Source organism: Protopterus annectens, chromosome 2.part2 (genome assembly GCF_019279795.1).
Source record: "Protopterus annectens isolate FY-2018-M chromosome 2.part2, PAN1.0, whole genome shotgun sequence".
In the NCBI taxonomy this organism is placed as follows: domain Eukaryota; kingdom Metazoa; phylum Chordata; order Ceratodontiformes; family Protopteridae; genus Protopterus; species Protopterus annectens.
In genome coordinates, this window is record NC_056730.1 from 333,092,494 (window position 1) to 333,114,358 (window position 21,865).

General features: G+C 40.7%; 1 protein-coding gene across 2 annotated transcripts in view; it reads left to right on the plus strand.

Annotated features, from left to right (window-relative positions):
- The window catches only part of GTF2H2C (GTF2H2 family member C), a 736,228-nt gene that overhangs the window by 2,516 nt on the left and 711,847 nt on the right, over positions 1-21,865 (plus strand). The window contains exon 2 of one of the 2 annotated variants that reach the window (XM_044063887.1): positions 14,827-14,904. In XM_044063887.1, the coding sequence (XP_043919822.1) occupies positions 14,827-14,904 (78 nt within the window). Of the gene's footprint in view, positions 1-14,826; positions 14,905-21,865 lie in introns of those variants that run through there. The other variant, XM_044063889.1, reaches the window with a different exon arrangement.

Below are 21,865 nucleotides of genomic sequence, written 5' to 3' on the forward strand. Positions count from 1 at the left end.
TGTCAAATTCCGGTAATAATGGCCACACAGGTAAAAAACGCACTCTCCAAAGTTAAGAATACAGCATCCATGGGACCAGATGACATCCTGGGCTGTGTATACCATGAACTACAAAATTAACTGCTACCTCACCTAAGTGTCATGTTTAATCATAGCCTCACCTCAGGCTTCGTGCCCACTAAGTGGCGCACAGCTACAGTTATCCCACTCCACAAGGGGGATCCACCTTGGATCCCGGGAACTACTGCCTCATCAGTCTGTGCAAGGCCATGGAACGTATTATCATGAAACTTATAAACAAAGACATTGGCAACCTTTAAACACTGGACCCCACCCAGTTTGGGTTCGTGAAGGGCGAATCTTGTCTCCTGAACCTGTTTGACTTCTTTGAATCAGTCTCCACAGCCATGGACGAGGGTAAGGCGGTCCACACAGCCTATCTGGACCTCGCCAAGGCCTTTGACACCATCCCCCACTCTGGAATCATAAACTTACTAAGCTGGGCATTAATCCCCTGTCGATGGGTTGACAGCTGGCTTACTGACAGAACCCACACTGTAAAAGTGGCAGACTCCAGACAAGTGACAAGTGGAGTGCCTCAGGGTTCAGTCCTGGGACAGCTCATGTTTAGCATCTACTTCTCTGAAGTACAGGCCAACACTAAGGGACTCCGGCTACCAAAGTTCACAGATGACTGCAAACTGGGAGCCATTATTGAATCCCCAAATGATGTGGATACGCTACAAAAGGGCCTTACAGAAACAGATGCTTGTTGCCAGAGCCAAGGGCTCAAGCTCAATGCCAAGAAATGTATAGTTATCCCCTTTGGGAAAAAAACATGTACCCATGAATTACCACATAGGTGGCAGTACACTAAATACCGAAAGTGTGATGAGAGACTTAGGGACACAGGTGGACAGTGGTGTCACCTTCGATAACCACATCCCCACAACAGTCAGGAAATCCTTCTATGTGACACACCTCATAACTAAGGGCTTTACATTCAGAAAAAAGGAGATCATTGTCCCACTATACTCATCCCTCATTAGACCCATTATAGAATACAACGCCTCATTTGGTATGTACCTCTCAAGACATCTGCAACAACTGGAAAGGCCGCAGAAATACCTCACTAAAAGAATCACAGGCCTAAAGCAGATGCCCTACGCTGACCGCCTTAAAAAAACTCCAGCTATACTCTGTCGCATATCGTCTACTCAGAGGCGATCTCTGCTTAACATACAAGGCCATGTCAAACCTAGAGCTGTTGGACATGCTCCACTTAAAGAAATTCCAATCCCTCAGAGCCACACGCTCCAGGGATCTAAACCTTGTCATCACAATAAACAAAACATGCTGGAGGGATAGGTTTCTGACCCAGAGACTCCCCAGACTGTGGAATAGACTGCCCATACATGTCAAGCAGAGCGCCTCTCTGGCCCTCTTCAAAAGGAACCTTGATGATTGAATGGGAGAAAGGAAATTCATCCCGGGGATCATGTCAGTTGCCCTGCCAGACAAGGGTCCAGGGAAGTAAATAGTGTGGGAAGAAATAGCCAGGGAATTGTTATGGCTAGGCTTGTATAGGCCCTAGGGCCGATAGCCTAGTACCAACCTGTGAACCTATGAACAGTTCTTTTGGGAACTGCAACATTCAGGAAAGATTCAACAGGTATGAGTACATATCCACGTTGGGACTTGGTAATTACGTAAAGAAGTTAAGGTTTGTGTAAAAAGCAAAGTTTTTCGGCTTTTCCCGGTTAGGGGTCACCACAGCGGAACTCCCATCTGCTAATGATTGGCAGTGGATTTTTACGGTGCCGAGTTGCCAGCCTGATGCCCAACCTTCAAAGAAGGCACGCCCATTCACGCACGCACTTACCTGCATGTCTTTAACGTCACTCGGCCACAGGGAGGACATGTAGACTCCACACAGAAGGCTCTCCAGCCAAGAATCGAACGGGAGAACCTCTTGCTGTGAAGTGACAACGCTAACCGCTGAACCACCGCGGCCTATGTTTTGCAAATAATTTTCTGTGGCAGTACATGACCGTGACTTTTTGTCTAACGGTGAACAAGAAGTATATTAAGACAACACAAGTGAAATTTCTGTAGTATTGCTAAATGCATGATCAAATACAGAAATGTGTGCACTTTACCAAAAGACTTCATAAATTTTGTTTATGTGACAGTATTAGGGAACATTTTGTATAGAGTGACTGATCAAAAGGCTTCATAAAGTTTTTCTGTGATAGTATTGCATAACATTTTGGATAGAGTGACTTTCAGTGAAAGGTTTCATAAAGTTTCTTTCTGTGACAGTATTAGACAACATTTTGGATAGACTGACTTTTTGCTAAAAAAAAAAAAATACATTTTACAACGTGGCTTTTGCAGAGTGCAGTATTAGGCTGGCAGATTAAAAGCAGATGCAAAATGGCAGGCATTGGTGATAGCTGACAATTTTGGAGACTGCTGTGGAAAAGCTGGTTAGATTATATTGAAAAGATGGAGCATTGTGAAGTGAAGAGTACTAGGAATGAAATAAAGTCTTCATTACTACCTAATGAGATGCATATCAAAATGTAGTAGCTATCTAATACTGAAACTATGCAATAAGCCTACTTCAAAACCTTTCTAGGACATTATAGATGGGTTTTCAAAAACCACGTAAACCTAACATTAGTAATTGTTGAAGAGTGATGCAGATTAAATAAGACATATCAGCATATTTTCTCACTGAGCAGCACTGCATTGGTTTGAAAGCTTTGTAATTCTGAAGTGAATTGTCAGAATTATTAAGGAAAGATTTGTATGTAGCATATATTTTGAGTACAGACGAATAAGGCTGTATTCAGAAGGAAGTATAATGGATTGTGCCTAAAACACTGCAATGGCAGCTGAAGCAGATGTAAAAGATGCAGTTGTGTTACACAAAATATTTGACTGTTCAGTTAATAAGGGGGATTTTAGAGTTACTTAAAAGCAAGCATGTTTTTTTTTTGGGGGGGGGGGGCTTGTTTCCTGCAAAAACATTGTGTTCTGTTATTTGAAGGGTTTGGTGCCTCCCGTTACTGTCTGTGGATTGCATCCCAGTGTGTTGTATACTGATGTAGCGCATAGTAAGCATTCAGTATAGACACTGTATTGCTTCACAGAGATGTTTACTTTTTAGCTGGCAGTGTAGAACACCAGTTGTATGACATCGCAGCATTTGATTGCATTTTTCAGTGAGGAAAAAAAAAAACTTTACAGTAAAAATCTTGCAAGGTAAAATGCATAAACATACACACCCACCATCCTCTCTCATTTCTCTTCTTGCACAATTACTCCACAGATGAGCGTTCACATTTGAAAGCTTCTAGAACTTAAGACCATCATGGAAATAATAAAAAAGGTGAACCAAGAAGATTAGGTTTGGCCAACAAATTACGAGTAACGCATTTAGTAACAGCAAACGGCAGTTTTTTATGTGTGTCTGTTTAATATGTATCTATTTTGAAAATTCTATCTGCAGCCTGTTAATCAAGGTATTCCAAGAATCTTTAATCTTGTAACAAATCTCCACTTTGTGCCACCATATATTAATCTGGGGCATTGCCAGGACATGTTGGACCAAAAGTCCCTCCTACTCCCCTCATGCCCACCTGCTTTTTGAGTATTTAGAGACCAAACCATGTTTTCTCTTGCCCAGTAAGTTCTGTGGATTAAGTTTTAATGAATTATGCTGTTTTAAGGAGATTTAAGAACTAATAAAGATCCATATTTGAATTTGCTTTGTGTCGTCATCTGACTTGAGCTCCTGGTTTCAGTTTTGTAATGGTGGTCTCAAGTTATGGAGCTAATGCAGTCTCGTAGTTTAAATTGAATTCTCCCCTCCCCAAAGACAAGGATGTAGAGTTATTAATAGGCGTGGCAAAGAGGGCTGAGATACTTAACAGTGTAGTTTTAACTATTTTATTACCCAACTTAGTTTGAGTTATTACAGAAGAAAGTAAAGGATGTTCACTTAGGATTTCTGTATATGAGGGATAAAAAAAAATCCTGTCATGTAAATGCATATTTGCATTCCATTTTGTTGAAACAGGTAACCAGCAAGACAAAGGTGATTTATCTCTGAGAAAAAGAATGCCAGATAAAGCAGACAAATATTTTTAAATAACCCCAACAAGGCTGAAATCACTGGATTATCAGCAAAGTTTGCCTTTATATTGTAATCTGTAGAAAGACAAGAGTTGCAGTATTAAATTTAAGTAAGCTTAACAACGGATGTGAGTGTTCTGTGTACCAGTCATGGTAATTTCTGGGTCTTTTAGCTTGAAGCCTCCCAGTTGTGTGAGCTGTTAGTTCACAAAGATATGCATGGACAGTGTGTCCTTTATACAAATTTCCTCCAAAGCTGTCTTATTTCAGGATGCCAGTTGTAGTTTGGGGGAGAATAGAGTTTTTATTTGAAAAATATCCAGTTCAAAAGAAATTTAGTCTTGAGTAAAAGTAATTCTGCTTGTCAGGGAGGGATTTAAGTAATATTGCCCATGAGACAGTTCTGGCATTTTATAAAAGGTGTGTGGTATATGCATTTTAGTAGACTAGGCAGAATGAGAGGTATATAGGGTTGCCACCTTTTCAATTGCCCAAAGTGGGAAATTTTTTGTAGAAACGTCAGATTTTGCAGGGCAAAACATACCCGCAGCCAGTACAAAGGACAGAACTTCACTTTTTTTGCCTAAATAAAAGCTTATTCTTGTAGCATTATAGTTGCTTATTCTGTTTTTTTTTTTATAACATTTAGGTGTTTCAGATACAAAGTAACTGTTTTATGCAACTATTAAAGAAAATGTAGGAAAATTTTTGTCCTAAAATCTCAGGACATTTGCCATTTTTTCAATTTTTTTTGCAGGACACAGCTGCCCAAAGAGGGACTGTCCCTCGCAAAGTGGGACAGGCGGTAACCCTAGAGGTATATTCCAATCTCAAACATTTAAGTCAAAATAAACTTTATTGTCATACAGATTAATGCAGAGGAAAAAGTGAGTATCACTGCATGGAATTTCGATACTCAGGCTTCTACCATAAGAAAATTACAGTTTACAAAAGGAAGCTAGATAGCCTAGTGATAGGTTCATAGGTAGGTACTAGGCTATCTGCCTGAAGGCATTTATAAGCCTAGCCAGGATGTGTTTGCTTTTGCCACCCCCTTAGATTAGTTCCCTGTGCCTCTGTCCAGCAAAGCCACTGAAGTGATACCCGGGGTAAACTTTCTGTTTCCCATCCACTCGTCAAGGTTTCTCTTGAAGAGTGTTGGCGAGGAGCTCTGCCTAATATAGATTGGAATCTTGTTCCAAAGCATAGGAAGTCTCTGGGACAGGAATCTATCACTCCAGCACATCCTATTTATTGTTGTGGTGAGGTTTAGATCCCTAGAACGTGTGGCTCGAGGGGAATATGGTTTTCTTTAGGTGGAGCATGTCCATCAATTCTGGGTTGGACATGGCCTTTTATGTCAGGCAGAGATCACCTCTGAGTAGGCGGTATGCAACCGAGTACAGCTGGAGTTTCTTCAGTCGAGCTGCATAGGGCATCTGTTTGAGGCCAGTGATCCTCTTGGTGAGGTACTTCTGTGGTCTTTCCAGCTGTTGCAGGTGTCTTGTAAGGTACATCCCAAATGGGGAGTTGTACTCTATGATGGGTCTGATGAGTGATGAGTAGAGGGGCGCAATGATCTCTTTTGATCTGGATGGGAACTCTTTTGTGATTAGGTGGGCCACATAGAAGGATTTTCTAACCATTTTGGCAATGTGATTATCAAAGGAGAGATTGCGATCTACTTGGGTCCCCAGATCCCTTATTACATCTTCCGTATTTAGGGGGCTACCACCTATGTGATAGTTTGTGGGTACTTTGTTTTTCCCAAAGGGGATGACTATGCACTTTATGGCATTTAGCTTGAGGCCGTGATTTTGACACCAGGTATCCGTGTCAGTGAGACCCTTTTGAAGGATGTCTGTGCCAGCTGGAGAGTCAATTATAGCCCCTAGTTTGCAGTCGTCTGCGAACTTGGTCAGCAATAGTTCTCCTGTGCTTGCCTGTACCTCTGAGAAGTATATGCCGAACAAGAGGGGTCCTAGGACTGAGCCCTGGAGAACGCCACTTGTAACTGGTTTAGAGTTGGACCTAGCTCCCGCAATTCTCACCATGTGGGTTCTGTCCGTGAGCCAGTTGGCAACCCATCTTGTGACCTAGGGGTTTATGTTCAGGCTGTTGAGCTTGTCTATAATACCAGAATGTGGAATGTTGTCGAAGGCCTTTGCAAGGTCTAGGTAGGCTGTGTGTACCACCTTTCCGTCATCTATAGCCTTGGTAACTGTCTCAAAGAAGTCCACCAGGTTTAGGAGGCATGATCTGCCCTTAACAAATCCGAACTGGGCAGGGTCCCGTGTTTGGAGGTTCCCAATGTCTCTGTTAATGAGTTCCATGATGATGCACTCCATAGCCTTGCAGACCAAGCTAGTCAGGCTTATGGGGCGATAGTTACCAGGGTCTGTTGTGGCTCCACCTTTGTGGAGCGGAATAACAGTTGCTGTGCCCCACTCTATGGGTACGTAGCCCATGGAGAGGCTGAGTTTGAGCAGTGTGTTTAGATGAGGGGTTAGTTTGTTTTTGAGCTTGTGTAGGATGCAGCCTGGGACACCGTCCAGTCCCATTGATGCTGGGTTTTTGGCTTTGGAGAGGGCTGTTTTAACCTGAGTGTCTGTGATTTCAGGGGCTCTACATTCTTCTGGTATGGTTATGGGCCCTTTTGGGGGTGAGGGGGGGGTGAAATTTGCACTGAACCTGTCTGCCAGGATCTTCGCGATATCGGTCAGTTCAGTGTATTTTGTGCTATTCTGCACCAACTCTGAGCAGATTTGACATAGCTAAAGAATGCCTTGTTTATCTTTGGAGTCCTTGGCAATTTTTCTTTCGAAGCTCGCCTTGGATGATTTTATGAGGGATTGTAGTTTCTTGCTGATATTGATCAGGGATGTCTTTCCTTCTTGGGATTTTACTCTTTTCTGTACTAGTTTCCTCCTCCTGTTGTATAGCTTGTTTATGGCAGGGGTCCACCAGACTGATTTTCTTGGAGGAGTGAGTCTTCGTTTTGCTTGGGATAGCACGATCCATGCATTCTTGTAGGTGCCTGTAGAATGCATTAGTTAAGGATTTTGCAGCTTGGATGGGATAACTTCCTTTAGTATGGGGGCTTTGAAACTTTCCACCTCGGTCTTAAGTAACGTGAAGTTTGCTTTTGAAAAGTTTTTCATGGTAGTTTCCTTGTCCGAGGGTGGGGGGCGGAATGTGGATATCCAGAATGATTTGTTTATGGTCAGATCTAACCAGCGAGGGGTTGACCTCTGATGTGGAACTCCAGTCGCCCATGTTGGTGATGATCAGGTCCAAAATGTTGTCACCTCTGGTGGGAGTGTTGACCAGTTGACCCAGGGCGTTTGAGTTTATAAATTCTAGGAAATGTTGGGCAAGGGAGCTAGTTCTTGAGTAGTTTTCCCAGTTAATGTTTGGGTAATTGAAATCACCCAATATTAGGGTGTTTGGTAGGACCTTTATGTTTCCCAGTGTTTCCAGAAATGCGGAATGAGGGTCCTGGGACATGGTGGGTGATCTGTAGCAAGCTACAATTTGAATTGCAATTTTGCCTGTTGTTACTTGCACGTGGATGATCTCTGAAGCACTGTGTTGTGCCACTAACCTGGAGGTGTGGGTATCCTTAATGAATATGGATATGCCCCCGCCTTTTGTATTTCGGTCCGGGTTCTGTGGCCGAAATGTATGGTATGAGTTGTAGCCTGGTAGTGCTGGGGTGCTCTCTGGAGCCTTATACCAGGTTTCTGTTACTGCACATATACTGCGGAGTGCCTCGAGTGCGTGCATTTTGAGGTTTAGACTTCTGGCACTGAGTAGCATTACCCTCAGTTTTTTGTTACTTGTGCTATTTACGGCGGTGGGTTTGTCTTTTGAGACTTGCCTAAAAAAGGCAGTATGGGGGTGGCAAGAGCCTTGGCCAGTATTTGAAAGCCTAAGGGTGACAGGTGCAAGCCGTCTCTAGTGAAGCAGCGTGGCTTGTCGAGCATGTCATCCCAGGTGGACAGACACTGGATCCCCTTTGAATGACACCAGAAATTTAGCCAGTTGTTGAAATTGATGATTTTTTTTCTTTATACCGTGGTATCATTCTTGGTGAGGGCAGGATACTAGTCAGGGTCATACTGGCCTGGGCTACATGATCAGAGAGCTCTTCCATGTCTCTCTTCATGTAGTCCAGGGAGGTATGGCTCCAGGTCATTTACACCAACATGGACAATGACTGAGTCGTATTTGTACTTGTTCTGGAGTGATCTGAGTGCTTGTGTTAGCTGCCTGTTGGGTGCCAGGATCCGCCACATAGCAGTAACCTCCTTATTCAGCCTAGTGAGTGGGACATCAGTGTGCCTGACTATAGAGCCCAACTATTATTAGTGTGTTGGGTATATTATTTTGCCTTAAGGGCTGTGATTGCGTGGTGCACTGGTTTTGTGAAATATGTGTTTAATAGTTTGTGTTGGGGGTTGGAGGTTGCTTGGATGTGTGCTTTGGAGATCTCTGTTGCTTTTGCAGATTTTTATTTAGAGCTTCCGAGTATGTTTTTGTTTATTTATGCATGTTTTTTGCCAGTGCAGGTTTAATGGGTCTATGTGAGACTGGTGGTGTGATGCAGATATTTCCCTTCTCCTCTTGACTGTCTGATCCAGTCTTGGGTTGCGAGAGCTTAGCCTCCAGTTTGGCTGTATAATTGCATCTTTCGCATGTATTAGTGTTTGGTGGTAGGAGGAGAGGTTTTCTGTGTATGTGAGGCACTTGTAACATTGCCTCAAAATGCCCAAATTCACTAGTTGGACTGGAGAGTACACCTGAAACTGCCCTTTGGACATGCCTGGATAGGTACAGTGAACTGTTTTACTGATTGGCTGGTAAGGTCGAATAGAGGGCCTTGTCCTTCTGTACAGTATAGGGGGGTCTAGTGCTAGGGTTTATAAATGCTTGCTATGAGTTTTGAGCAAGTATCGGGCTGAGAAATGAATGGCTTGAGTGCTTAAGTTGAAAGTTTGTCTAGTTCCAAGTGAGTTTTGAGCAAGTATCTGGCTGAGAAATGAATGGCTTGAGTGCTTAAGTTGAAAGTTTGTCTAGTTCCAAGGGAAAAATTGAAGTGGAGACTTTGTGGAGCCGGGAGTAGTTATAACCTAGCTGCCTGGCGCGCAAAACTGGGCAAATGCGGCTTTTATAGCAAGGAAATGAAAGAGAGAAAGCAGCCCAAAATGGCCAATAAACTACTAATTTCTGGGCTGAAACCACTGCTTCAGGGACAGATAGACTGCTCAAAGCTCCCTTCTTTTACAGGTGAGCAGAGAAACTTCCTTCTGTCCAAGTAAGTTATGGGCAAACACAGAGATTTGTAACACAGCCCTGAATTCAGAACTAACCTGAAAACTGGACTATACTGGCTTAGAAAGGCTGGAAACAAGTATTTTTTTTTCCAGAAAATAAAGCAAATACAATAAAAAAAAAAACACTTTAAATGCACCGAAAAGGATACTTATTGTTATATAGCTCAGATCAGAGTTTTAGTCGATGCCCCTAGTAATAACGTAGGAAGAAACACAAATACAGTAAAAGCAGATGAATAAAGTGCAATTTTTTTTAATATATATAAAACAATAGAAAATTAACAAACTGATTTAAACAAGCAGCAGTAGCATTGTTGCCTCTCAGCAAGAGGTTCTCCCATTCGATTCTCCACTGGAGTGTGGGGAGTGCCTTCTGTGTGGAGTCTGCATGTCTTCCCCACGGCTGGGTGGGCGTTAGAAAGACATGCGTAAATGGGCGTGCCTTTGTTGAAGGTTGAACGTTGAGCTGGCAGCTCGGCGTTCGTGAAAATCTACTGCCAATCCTTAGCGGACCGGAGTTCCGCTGTGGCGACCCCTAACCGGGAAAAGCCGAAAGACAGACAACAACCCAGTTAACCAGAAAATAGCTCAAAACTGAGCCCTGTTCCAGCAGTCTTCAATCAGACAAGTTCCAACTACACACTCCTGCTACTAGGGTGCAGGGGAACCTTCTCCAATAAAAGACGGCCTGGATCAGTGCTCAAGTTATACAAACAAAGCTAGATTCAGCAGGCCTGAATCTGGCCTATGCTACAGCAACAAGGTGCACCATTTTCAGAAAGAAACGGTTCAGATAAGCAGGCACAATAAGCCTGTGTCCAGAAATTCCCAGCTCAGAAGGGCAGAATCCAGCCTGTCCTCCCACAAGAGATTAAATTCAAAATAATTGAAAAATACTAAAAATGGAAATCAAAACAAGATACTAAAATAAATACAGTAAAATAAAATTTGAAAGTTTTTTACAGTAGAAACAAATACAACAGGAACAGTCTTAAAAATATAAGGATATATAACAAATAGTACTATAAATAAATAGAGGCACAGATGTAAAAAAACTTACCCATCCCCAATATATGTATGCCATAAGCTTACAGTTTACATATTTCATAGTGCCGATAGAGATGTGTAAAGTTAGCTATGTAGATAGTTATGTAAATATGTTACGTATTGCACATAATAATGTTGTACCCATTTAGCAGGTTAGGTTATGGGTTTGTTGTTCAGCAGTCTGGTAGCATGTGGGAAGAAGCTGTTATGGAATCTGGATGTCCTGCATCTAATGCTTCTGTAGCACGTCCTTGTTGGCATCAGTCCATAAGGTCGATTACTGTGGTGTCATCAGTCCATAAGCTGGATGGTATATATCCCTCAATAGGTTTTGGACTCTACCATAGCATCTGTTTGAATATTATGTCCTGTAGGGATTGAAGGTTGGAGCCAATGATTTTTGTGGCCTGTTTTAACAATCTTATCCAGTGTTTTCCGATTAGCTTGAGAGCAGTTTCCATACCAGACAATAATGATCGTTCTCAGTACGCTGTCAGTCGTGGCTCTGTAGAAGGTAAGTAGGACCTATGGGGGGAGGTTAGCTCTACAAAGTCTTCTAAGGAAGTGGAGGCTTCTTTGGGCTCTCTTTATAAGGTAGGAAGTGTTTGTGGCCCAACTTAGGCCTTGCGAGATTTGTACCCCTAGGAATTTGGTGCTATTCACTCTCTCCAATGTGGTACCATTGATGATGATGGGTGTGTGTGTGCCTTATTTCCCTTCTTAAAATCTATGATAATATTCCTTGGTTTTCCCATCAATTAGTGCTAAGTTGTCAGTGCACCAATGAACGAGTTGGTTCACCTTCTCCCTGTAGGCCCCCTCGTCTTCCTTCTTGATAAGGTCGATTACTGTGGTGTCATCTGCAAATTCGATGATTCTGTCTGACTGATGCGTAGCTGTGCAGTCATGTGTTAGAATTGTGAAAAGAAGTGGACTGAATATGTAACCTTGTTGGGATCCCGGTGGCAAACTTCACGACACCCATGCTGAAGGACAATAGAGGTATGACTGCTGAATCCTGTACAATTGCACTTTATAAGCACTTACATTCTATAGCTATTTCAAGAATCTCAATGGCAACACTCAGATCTGCTCTGAGTTACAGCACAGTGGCACTAAATATACAGAACCAACTGATATTGCTAACATCCTGGCAGATAGGTTCAGTGCTAATGTTACCCCTCTATCATCCCCTGAAGGGCCCATCTCTATACCGGAAGAATGCAGAGTTCCTGTAATCACAGCTGCACAGGTGAAAAACACACTCTTCAAAGCCAAGAACACAGCATCCATGGGTCCTGACAACATCCCAGGCTGCTTTCTACATGAACTACAGAATGAACTGGCACCCCACCTAAGTACCATGTTCAATCATAGCTTCACCTCTGACTTTGTGCCCACTGAATGGCACACAGCAACAGTTATCCCACTCCACAAAGGGGGAGCCACCATGGACCCTGGGAACAACTTCCCCATTAGCCTGATGAGCCTGGTCTGCAAGGCTATGGAACATATAATGGAACTTATAAACAATGACATTGGTAATCTCCAAACTCTGGACCCTACCCAGTTCGGGTTTGTAATAGGCAGATCATGTCTCCTAAACCTGATAGACTTCTTTGAAGCGGTCACCAATGCAGTAGATGAGGGTAAGGTGGTTCACACAGCCTATCTAGATCTCGCCAAGGCTTTTGACACCATCTCCCACTCTGGAATTATAGCTAAACTCAGTAAACTAGGTATAAATCCCAATGTCACAAGATGGGCTGCCAACTGGCTCACTGACAGAACCCACACTTTGAAAGTAGCATACTCTGAATCCAACTTCAGACCAGTGACAAGTGGAGTACCACAGCGTTCAGTCCTAGGTCCTCTCTTGTTTGGTATCTACTTCTCTGAAGTACAGGCTAACACAGAAGGCCTTTGGCTAACAAAGTTTGCAGATGACTGCAAACTAGGAGCCATAATCAAAACTCCTAATGATGTGGGCATCCTACAAAAGGGCCTCACTGAGACAGATGCCTGGTGTCAAAGCCATGGCCTCAAGCTCAATGCCAAAAAGTGCACTGTCATCTCTTTTGGTAAAAACTCTGTACCCATGAACTACTACATAGGCGGTAGTCTACTTAACACCGAAAGTGTGATAAGAGACCTTGGGACACAGGTGGACAGTAGTCTCTCCTTTGATGATCACATCGCCACAGTAGTCAGGAAATCCTTCTGTGTGGCACACCCCATCACAAAAGGTTTCTCATCCAGGAAAAAAGAGGTCATTGTTCCCCTTTACTCATCACTCATTAGACCCTTTATAGAGCACAAAGCCCCTTTTGGTATGTACCTCACAAGACATCTACAACAACTAGAAAGGCCACAGAAATACCTCACAAAGAGGATTACCGGCCTCAAACAGATGCCGTATGCAGACTGTCTAAAAAACTCCAGCTTTACTCTGTCACATATCACCTACTTGGAGGTGATCTCTGCCTAACATACAAAGCTATGTCAAACCCAGAGCTGTTGGACATGCTCCACTTAATACCTCCAAGCTACACACTCTAGGGACCTAAATTTTGTCACCACAATAAACAGAACATGCTGGAGGGATAGATTCCTATCCCTGAGACTTCCCATACTCTGGAACAAACTATCCATCTATGTCAAGCAAAGTTCCTCATTAGCATTCTTCAAGAAAAATCTTGATGATTGTGTGGGAGATAGGAAATTCATCCTGGGGATCACTTCTGTGGCTCTGCTTGACAAGGGCACAGGAAAATAATTTTCTTGGGTGGCAAAAGCCAGGGTACCATTTGGCTATGCTGTTATAGGTCCTAGGGCCAATAGGCTAGTACCTACCTATGAACCTGTGCATGAATGTTCTTGGCTAGTTGGAAAATATTACAAAGTAAATGCGAAGTATTAGAATTTGTTAGTATGAGGTTAGTCACATAAAGTAAAATTTTCATATTATTTCATATAAAAGTTTCATACAGCAACACAGTACTTCTCATGCCATAAAATAGTGTGCCCGCAGAATGAGAATGCAGTGAAGGGAGAGAATGGGGTATGCAGGGGGCTTATCCTCCTATAAAACATTTTTATTCAGTTTTGTAGGTTTAGTAATATAATTTTGGTAAGCTCTGATGTAGGTTGGTTGTATATGAAATCTTGTTAAGCGAGTAATGTTGAGGGTGTCTTTTGTGGGTCCTTATTCAGTACTTTAACGGTTTAAGTCTCAGCAAACACCACTTATCTATTGAGAAGTAGGTTGAAGTCATTGCTTCAGTGAGTGATGTGCAGGGTTTCTTTTGTGGTCCTTATTCAGCACTTTTTAATGATGTGAGTCTCAGTAAACCCACTTACCTATTGAGAAATAGGTTGAAGTTATTGCTTCTGTTTGGACTGTCAGTTTTAGTGTGCTAATATCATTTTTGTTTGTTTTACTCCACCTTGTTGCCTGCTGACCCACAAGCATTCATTACGGTCATGCCCTTTTGTTGTACTTGAATGAGTCAAGAATCAGTTGTGGATCTGTCTTTCATCCAGTCAACCACTAGGAGGTTTTCTGTTTTTATGGCCTAATCCTGCAGCAGATGTATATATTTATAGATGCAGGGACTTGCATCTGTGCACGTGCTTGAGGTGAAGGCTACCATGTGGACATGGCTTTCCAGAGCTAAGTACACATGGAAAGCACATCACTGCATACATTTATCTTCAGTAGGGAGCAGCATTGCAGTGGGCAAGACCACCTCCCTTCCCTAGGATAAGAGAGCCTTCATCAGCTGCTCACTGCCATTGTCCCTTACCAGCTCCACCAGTGTATTCGTTACTTGATGACATTGGGCCGTCTAGGATGCAGTCAGTGTTTTAGCCCTCTCTGCTACAGAGCTGAAAGGTGTGTTATTGATGGGGCACTTGGAGTCACCTATTTTGCTTTAATGATGATATTCAAGCTCAGATTTAAATCAGACTTTTTCAGTTGGAGCAGTATTTATATGATGCTAATTTTGTTATTCCCCTTCTCCTCTGTACATACTTGAAGCAAAGTAAAAAGAAATAGTCTCAGTACTAAAATGAGGGGTGCTTCCCTTAAAAATTTCAGGTACATTAGTTGCCAGTTCCAGATGTTAGGAACAAATGACAGTTTTAATTCTGTTTTTTTTCGTCCTTATCTCATCTCCCAGCATGAGATAGGTAGGATGAAGTATTTAAATGAGTCATCTTCACTGTATGTGTAAAATGTTAAACAATCCTGTATATTGTGTTATATAATGAAAATTATCAACCTTTTTTCTTACAGGGAGATCCTTAAGGAAGATGAGTCTGGCTCCCTTAAAGCTACCGTTGAAGATATTTTGTTTAAAGCCAAGCGAAAAAGGTAATCACTGCTAAGAATAAATGCAAGCAGATGGGGTGATTTCACTTTACATGTATTTTAATTTTTTTTATTAAACTAAATAATATATAAAGTATGCAACACTACTGTATGTTTAATTCTCAACATTTGTTTGCTTCTATTGTGACGACTTCATGGTAGTGTCATGATTATGGTGTGTTTGCCTGCTCTGGTCTTCACGATATCTTTCTGCTTTGCTTGCTCTTGTCTTGGTTGTATAAGAAAAGCTGGTAGATAATTGACCATTGATTTGTGTTTTATTTTTTTCTTGATTTGTATGTTGCATAGTTACCAAATGTGATTTCCGAGTTACAACATTGACTTATTTGTGTTGTTGTTATCATATAGTTTAGCTTGCCCTTCAGGATTTTCAGAGGGTGTTGTGATAGCAAGTAAAGGCTAATATCTAAAAGTGTTGATTTTTCTTATACCTAGTTTTTCTTGGTTTAGTAATTGAGCTGATTTAGTGTGGAGTTTGAGTGGTCTTCATAGGTATCTCTATCCATAGGCTTGAAGTTGCAGTCATTTTTAATTCACCAGCTCAAAAATGATCCCATTTCAGTGTGTCTTATTATTAAAATATTTTTATATTTTATTTTTAATTCTCTTTCATTTGTCATCATGTTGAGCGACTTATTTTTAATTTGTTTAGACTTCTGATTTTATTTATCTGATTACTGTTGCCACATATCAGTTAAATAACTAACTTTTTTTTTTTTACAAAAAGAAGAGGATTGTGAATGGATCTCTGATTTGTAACCATGGTGTTATATGTTTGAGATATGGATGCCAATAAATTCATCTTGAGAGCAAAGGTTGAGAGGTAATCTTGGCGTCCATTTTGAGAACACATAATACAGGGTTATGAACAGAAACCCAGTCATAATTTTTTTGTAATTTGCAGAGATTTATCTGCTCCATATACTAGTAGTTACAGAAAAAAAACACAATGTTTTGCTGGTTTTCAAGGTTGTAAAGCACTTACTGAACGCTGTTAAAAAGACAAGAGTGTTGCATTATCTGTTCTTAATTCTGCCACTGTCGTTTGCTGGCCACTACTAGCACGTTATATTGCCTAGCGTGTTACCTGATCTTAAAAACTTAAGCAGGGGCTCTTATCAATTGTTAAGATTGAGACCCTCACTACAGAAACACTTAACTGATTTGTCTTTTTGACAATATCTGATTGTAATCACAGCATTCCATGCACTACATCTTTATTAAATTGTCACATTTTAAGTCAGGACATGAATATACGTACATTAACAAAAAGGAAAACAAACCATAGTAACACTTTCCATTGTTATTTTCATAGAGTTTTTTTATATAGAGGATTATGAGTGGATTGCCAATCGTAACACAGCATACCTCAACTTGGCAAAGGCCTTTGACACAATGTCACACATGGGCATTACCGACAAACTTAGCAAACTGAATGTAAACACCTTTGTTGTAAGATGGGTTGCCATTTGGCTCACAAATCAGTCACACACTTTCAAAGTGGGTGACTCCACATCAGCCAGCAGGTATGTCACCAGCAGGATGCCACAGGAGTCAGTGCTGGGTCCTCTGCTGTTTGGTATATACTTCTCAGAAGTTCAGGCCAAAACTAAGGGGCTGTGGCTGACTAAGTTTTCAGACGACTGCAAATTAGGTGCAATTGTTGAATCCCCAGATAGTGTCAATATACTTGAGGAGGGCCTTACACAGACCGACTGGTGTCTTAGTCACAGTTTCAAACTGAATGCAAAGAAATGCATAAGCATTCCTTTTAGTAAAAACAATGTTCCTTTTCACTGTCAGATTAACAACAATGCAGTATGTATCTATGAAGTGGTAAGAGATCTGGGATCACAAGTAGACTGCGGACTTAACTTTGAGCACCAGTTGCCTGTTGTAGTAAGGAAGACTTTCTGCATAGCACACTTGGTTAACAAAGGCATCGCCTCTAGAGCAAAGAAGGTTGTAACCTCTCTCCACTCATCACTAATCCAGCCCATAGTGGAGTATAACACCCTTTTCTGCATGTACTGTACAGTACAAAGCACCTGTAGCAGTTGGAGAGACCTCAGAGGTTTCTATCTATAACAATAGATAATAAAATAAATTCCTTAGAGTCGTCAGAGGCAGCTTGTTCTTTAGCAGAGTAAATCAAAAAGACGAGATGCCACCACAGAGAAGATTTATTGTTAAAACACTGTAAAAAAATAATAAAAGTTAAAATCCTGGATGAGTTCTTTCAGCCTTTTAAGGCCTTCTTCAGATCCTGATTAACAGGTAACCAGTTCCTCTTTTTCAAAATATAATTAGCCAATGAAATGACTAAGAAGATCAAGGGATTCCAGCATGTGCCTTACACAAACCGACTAAAGTCCCTGTAACTATAGTCCGTATCGTATAGACTTCTTAGGAGAGACTTATGCCTGGCTTACAGAGCAATCTCCAATCCAAACCTAATGAATTTCTTGCACGTCCATAAATCAAACTGGACTAGAGCTACCCATTCCAGGGACCTAAATATTGCCTGCAACTTGAATAGGACATGCTGGAGGGACAGATTTGTCTCTCAGCAACTGGCACGTGTTTGGAATAGGCTGGCAATTCATGTGTAGCCAAGCACGTCTATGACACTGTTCAAAAAGAACCTGGACGAGTGGATGGAGCATCATAAATTCTTACCGGGGATCGTGCCCACAACCCTCCTGGACATGGGCAGTCATTAATAAATATAGTCCTGGATATTGACTAGAGTATCAATGGTATTACATTGGGATGAAATGACTAGTCCTGAAATGATCTCTGGGTCGATAACCTAGTAACCTCCTATGATAACCGTCTTATGTGTTCAAAACATGGATGCCAAGAAATTCCCTTCAAGAGCATAGTAAAGGATTGTGGTTGGAGACCCATTCATAATTCTTTGTAGCGCATGCAGCTTTATTTGCAAGATGTACTACTAGTTACAGAAAAAAAAATTCTCAGTTTATTTGCCAGCTTTCAAAGCAGTAAAGCACTTGGTGATTACTGTTAGAAAGATGGTGAAAGGGATTCTGTTACTTTAGACAAAGTCAGGGACACATTACCAGCACAGGGATCAGGCAGAAACAGATTTTTTTTATACTACCTCTGTCATTTGCTGGTCAGTTATGGCAGATTTTACTGCGTAGTGTGATACCCGATCTTAACAACTGAAACAGGGGGTGCTTAACATTTGTTAAGATTGGGTATTGTGTTGTAAAAGTTCTTAACTGATTGTCTTTTTCCAGATATCGGGGCATAATCACTGAGCTCCAGGCACTATATGCGTTTTATTTTTGCAGTTTTCACTCACACTAACTTTATATAAATTGCTCCGTTCCCGTTTTCCCTTAATTTTCAGGAGGAGGATTAGTGAGACTTATTCTGCACCTGTTGTTCCCACAACTTCCAGTTATTTCTATGAAATGTGCTCCTTTCCTGTTCTAAAGATCCCACCTCCAGTTCTTTTACCTCCTTTTACAGTATTCAGAGCTTCAGGTGCAGTTGGTTTAGATTTTGATCTCTATTTTCTATTGCCTTCTTTACAGTAAATAGCATTACACTTAGTAGATCCTATATCCTAGCTCAAAAGAATAATTTCCTTAGTTATATTCATTTTTGTCAAGGTGCTTTGTGGAGTATTTTTAGAATCTGCCAACTTGTTCCATTTCCAGTAAACATATTCTAATCTGCCAACGTGTTACATTCCCAGTAAACGTATTCCAAGTTACTCAGTCTTCATCATCACACCTCTAGCATTTGCTGTCTACCCAAGTCACAGTCCTGTGATGTATACCTGGTGGTATAAAATACTTAATACTTTTTGTCTTTCATTATTCTGAATGTCTAGTATGTCTCAGTTAGTTGTTCTGTACTTAATAAAGTTATATTCAAAGAAATGGAATCACAAATCATCGCCACAGTGCTTAAAACGAGATTTTTCTTGTCAGAGCAAGCAAAAATATACAAATTCTCTCACACACATACACGCACCATCAGTAAACCCCAACATAGAAACCATTTTATGTGGACTTTATTTGTAATGCTTACTTGAATGATGCCTTGGGCACTGATTGTTTAAAGTTTCCTAGAAACTTTGCAGTAGTTATCATTTCCAGGTGTGCTTTTTTTTCATCTTTTAAGCTACTATGTTGAATTACAACTCAGTCTAGGATGCGGTCAAGCTGGAAATCAGCATTGCTGCTTAGAAACCACATTTTTTTCAGCATGCATCTACACCACTTCAACACTGTGTTCTATGTGGAGTAGTGAGTAACAATGTAGAGCACATAATGCACTGTCTAGCAGTAAACTTGTAATCCATGAAGCCCATCCTTTGATAGCTGCTACAGTTTGTAAAGTTTTAAGATAATGGTTTGTTTCTGTGGGTGTTACAGTCAAGTCCTGTTTACATTTTTCTAAGCAGTGGTAAGTAATTGATTATTTTTAGTCTGAACCTTGTAACATGCGTAGGTAGTCTGAATCCTGTCTATTTGTTGAGATGCTTCTGTGCAGCAGAGATGGTCAGTTTATATGTTGATTTAGTTCCTGCTCCATGTTACCAAGGATGTTAGTCTTAGTAAATATTCTTGATTTAAAAGCCATTAACACATTGATCAGGGTATTGAACATGTCCCTTTACCTTCTTTATAAAGGAATTTGCTTAGGAAAGTGAACTGCATGAAGGCCACCAATATTTTTTTTGCCTGTTCTTCTGTTTCTTTCCCCAAAAAGAGATGTTTGATTTTAATCTCCAGTGCTTCCTGTAAGCCGATCAATATCTGCAGATTCAACAACTTGGCAGAAGACTCTCTGTTCTCTAAGCTGTTGGAAAGCTCTGGGATCTTCTACCCTCTGAACTTGTATCTCTGTCTTCACTAACACTTTTTAAATAGAATCTAAAACTATTTCTCAATATACATTGGTTATGCCCCTGTACTAACCCTGACTAACTTTCTGCCTTTACACTAATGAATACTCTTCACCTTTATAGACTTATACTTTAAGAACCAAATTGCCATGTTATTGCAATTTAAATATATGTATATATGTAAATAGTAACATCTCTTGTACATTACACATTATTGTTTGTGTTTTGCTCACAATGAGTATTGTATTATTATTTTATCAACAGCTGTTTTAACTTGGGTTGTTGCAACTTTGTATATTTTATTTTGTATGTGTCATGGAGCTTTTCTCCCCGGGCCTCTACTGAAAATGGACATGTATCCAGTTAGACTAGCCCGGTCAACAAATGTAAGATAAAAAAAATAAAATAAATAAAAAGTGGTCCATGGTCACTTCCTACCACTTACAGTTTACCTTTGTATGTTGGATTTTGCTCCTACTCTCATGGCCATTGACTAAACTGTGTGTTTTGTGCAACAATGAGTTAAACAAGTTGATCTAACATAATTATCCCTTAATCCTTTATTGGAGTGACTGTGCCAGTAGATTTAACTGTAAGGCTACTGCAGTTAATGACTGTGTGATTTTAGCCCTTTATTGGTCTCTGGGAGATGTAACAGCAGAGTGTCAGGGTTCTCTTCAGCATAACCACTTGATCGTAAGCTGTCTTGATTTTTGTAAATAATGTATATTACAAGTGTGGATATTCTTTTTATATTTTATTAGCGGATAATGGTAATATATAGATGACTATTTTCATTATAGTTGTATTGTCTCTACACAGGTAAACAAATTTCAGATAAATAAACCAGATTGCCTGAACCTTTGCTTTTAGCCCAGTGTTTGCATGGAGAGGCATCATTGCCTTTTGACAGAGCCACAGTTCTGTAGCAACCTATCATGTTGTAGCGCTTTGCATAGCCTTGTATAGCCTGCCTGAGGCTGGAAACTTGCGAGTTTAGCTCCACCCTTTACCAGATATGGGAAATAGTTTTTAATGTACTCTGCCATTTCCTAACTTTTTTGACTATTTACATCTATTTATCTATTTATTGCTTTTGTTTACCTGGAAAATCCAGCTGGGTACAAAACCTATTTTCAGCTTAGGCCCAGGGAGAAAATGCTCCACTTGCTGAGTAATAATAAATACAAACATTTAAGGTCAGCACTTTCAGAAATACATTAGTATACAATATGAAATACAGAAAGAAACTAAGGAAAGGAAAAGATTTACTTGCAAATATGTGAGTGTGAAAAAAACAATAGTTAAGGTTAATTCAGTTAAAATGCAGTAGTATACGGGGCCAGCCACAGAAGATACAGAAGGATCTACTTGCAAAAATTAACAGGATGTAAATGTACAAAAATAATAGAAATAATAATTGCTATGCATATTAATTATATGCCATTGCAACTCTACCATATGTTGGCGATGTCATAGGTAGAGGTAGAGAATGGACCAAATTTGAGGTTAATTGTGAATTGTTCAATGAAGGAAATTGATAGATATGAAAAGAATGCTTCTTAAAAGTGTTGCATTGGTAGGTTAATGGACCTTTGAAGAGAATAGAAAGATTGTGTTGTTGTTGTTGTTGTGTCTTTTGGCTTTTCCCGGTTAGGGGTCACCACAGTGGAACTCTGGTCTGCTAATGATTGGCAGTAGATTATTTTTTTTTTATGTGCCGAGTTGCCGGCCCCGACGCACAACCTTCAATGAAGGTACGCCCATTCACACGTCTCCACACAGAAGACGCTCTAGCTGAGAATCGAACAGGACAACGTCTTACTGTGAGGTGACAATGCTACCGCAGCACCACCACTGCAGTAATAAAAGATTGTGTAATTTGAGCATTTTGCTAGATCAGGTCACTGGGTCTATTAAACAGTTCTGCTGTGGCAAGGCTGCTGGCATGGATGAAATCCATCTGGAAGTGCTGAAAACACTGGACATTGTTCAGATATTGTGGTTAAAATTCCTTTTCAGTATTGTGTGGAAGACTGGGCTTATATAGTAGGG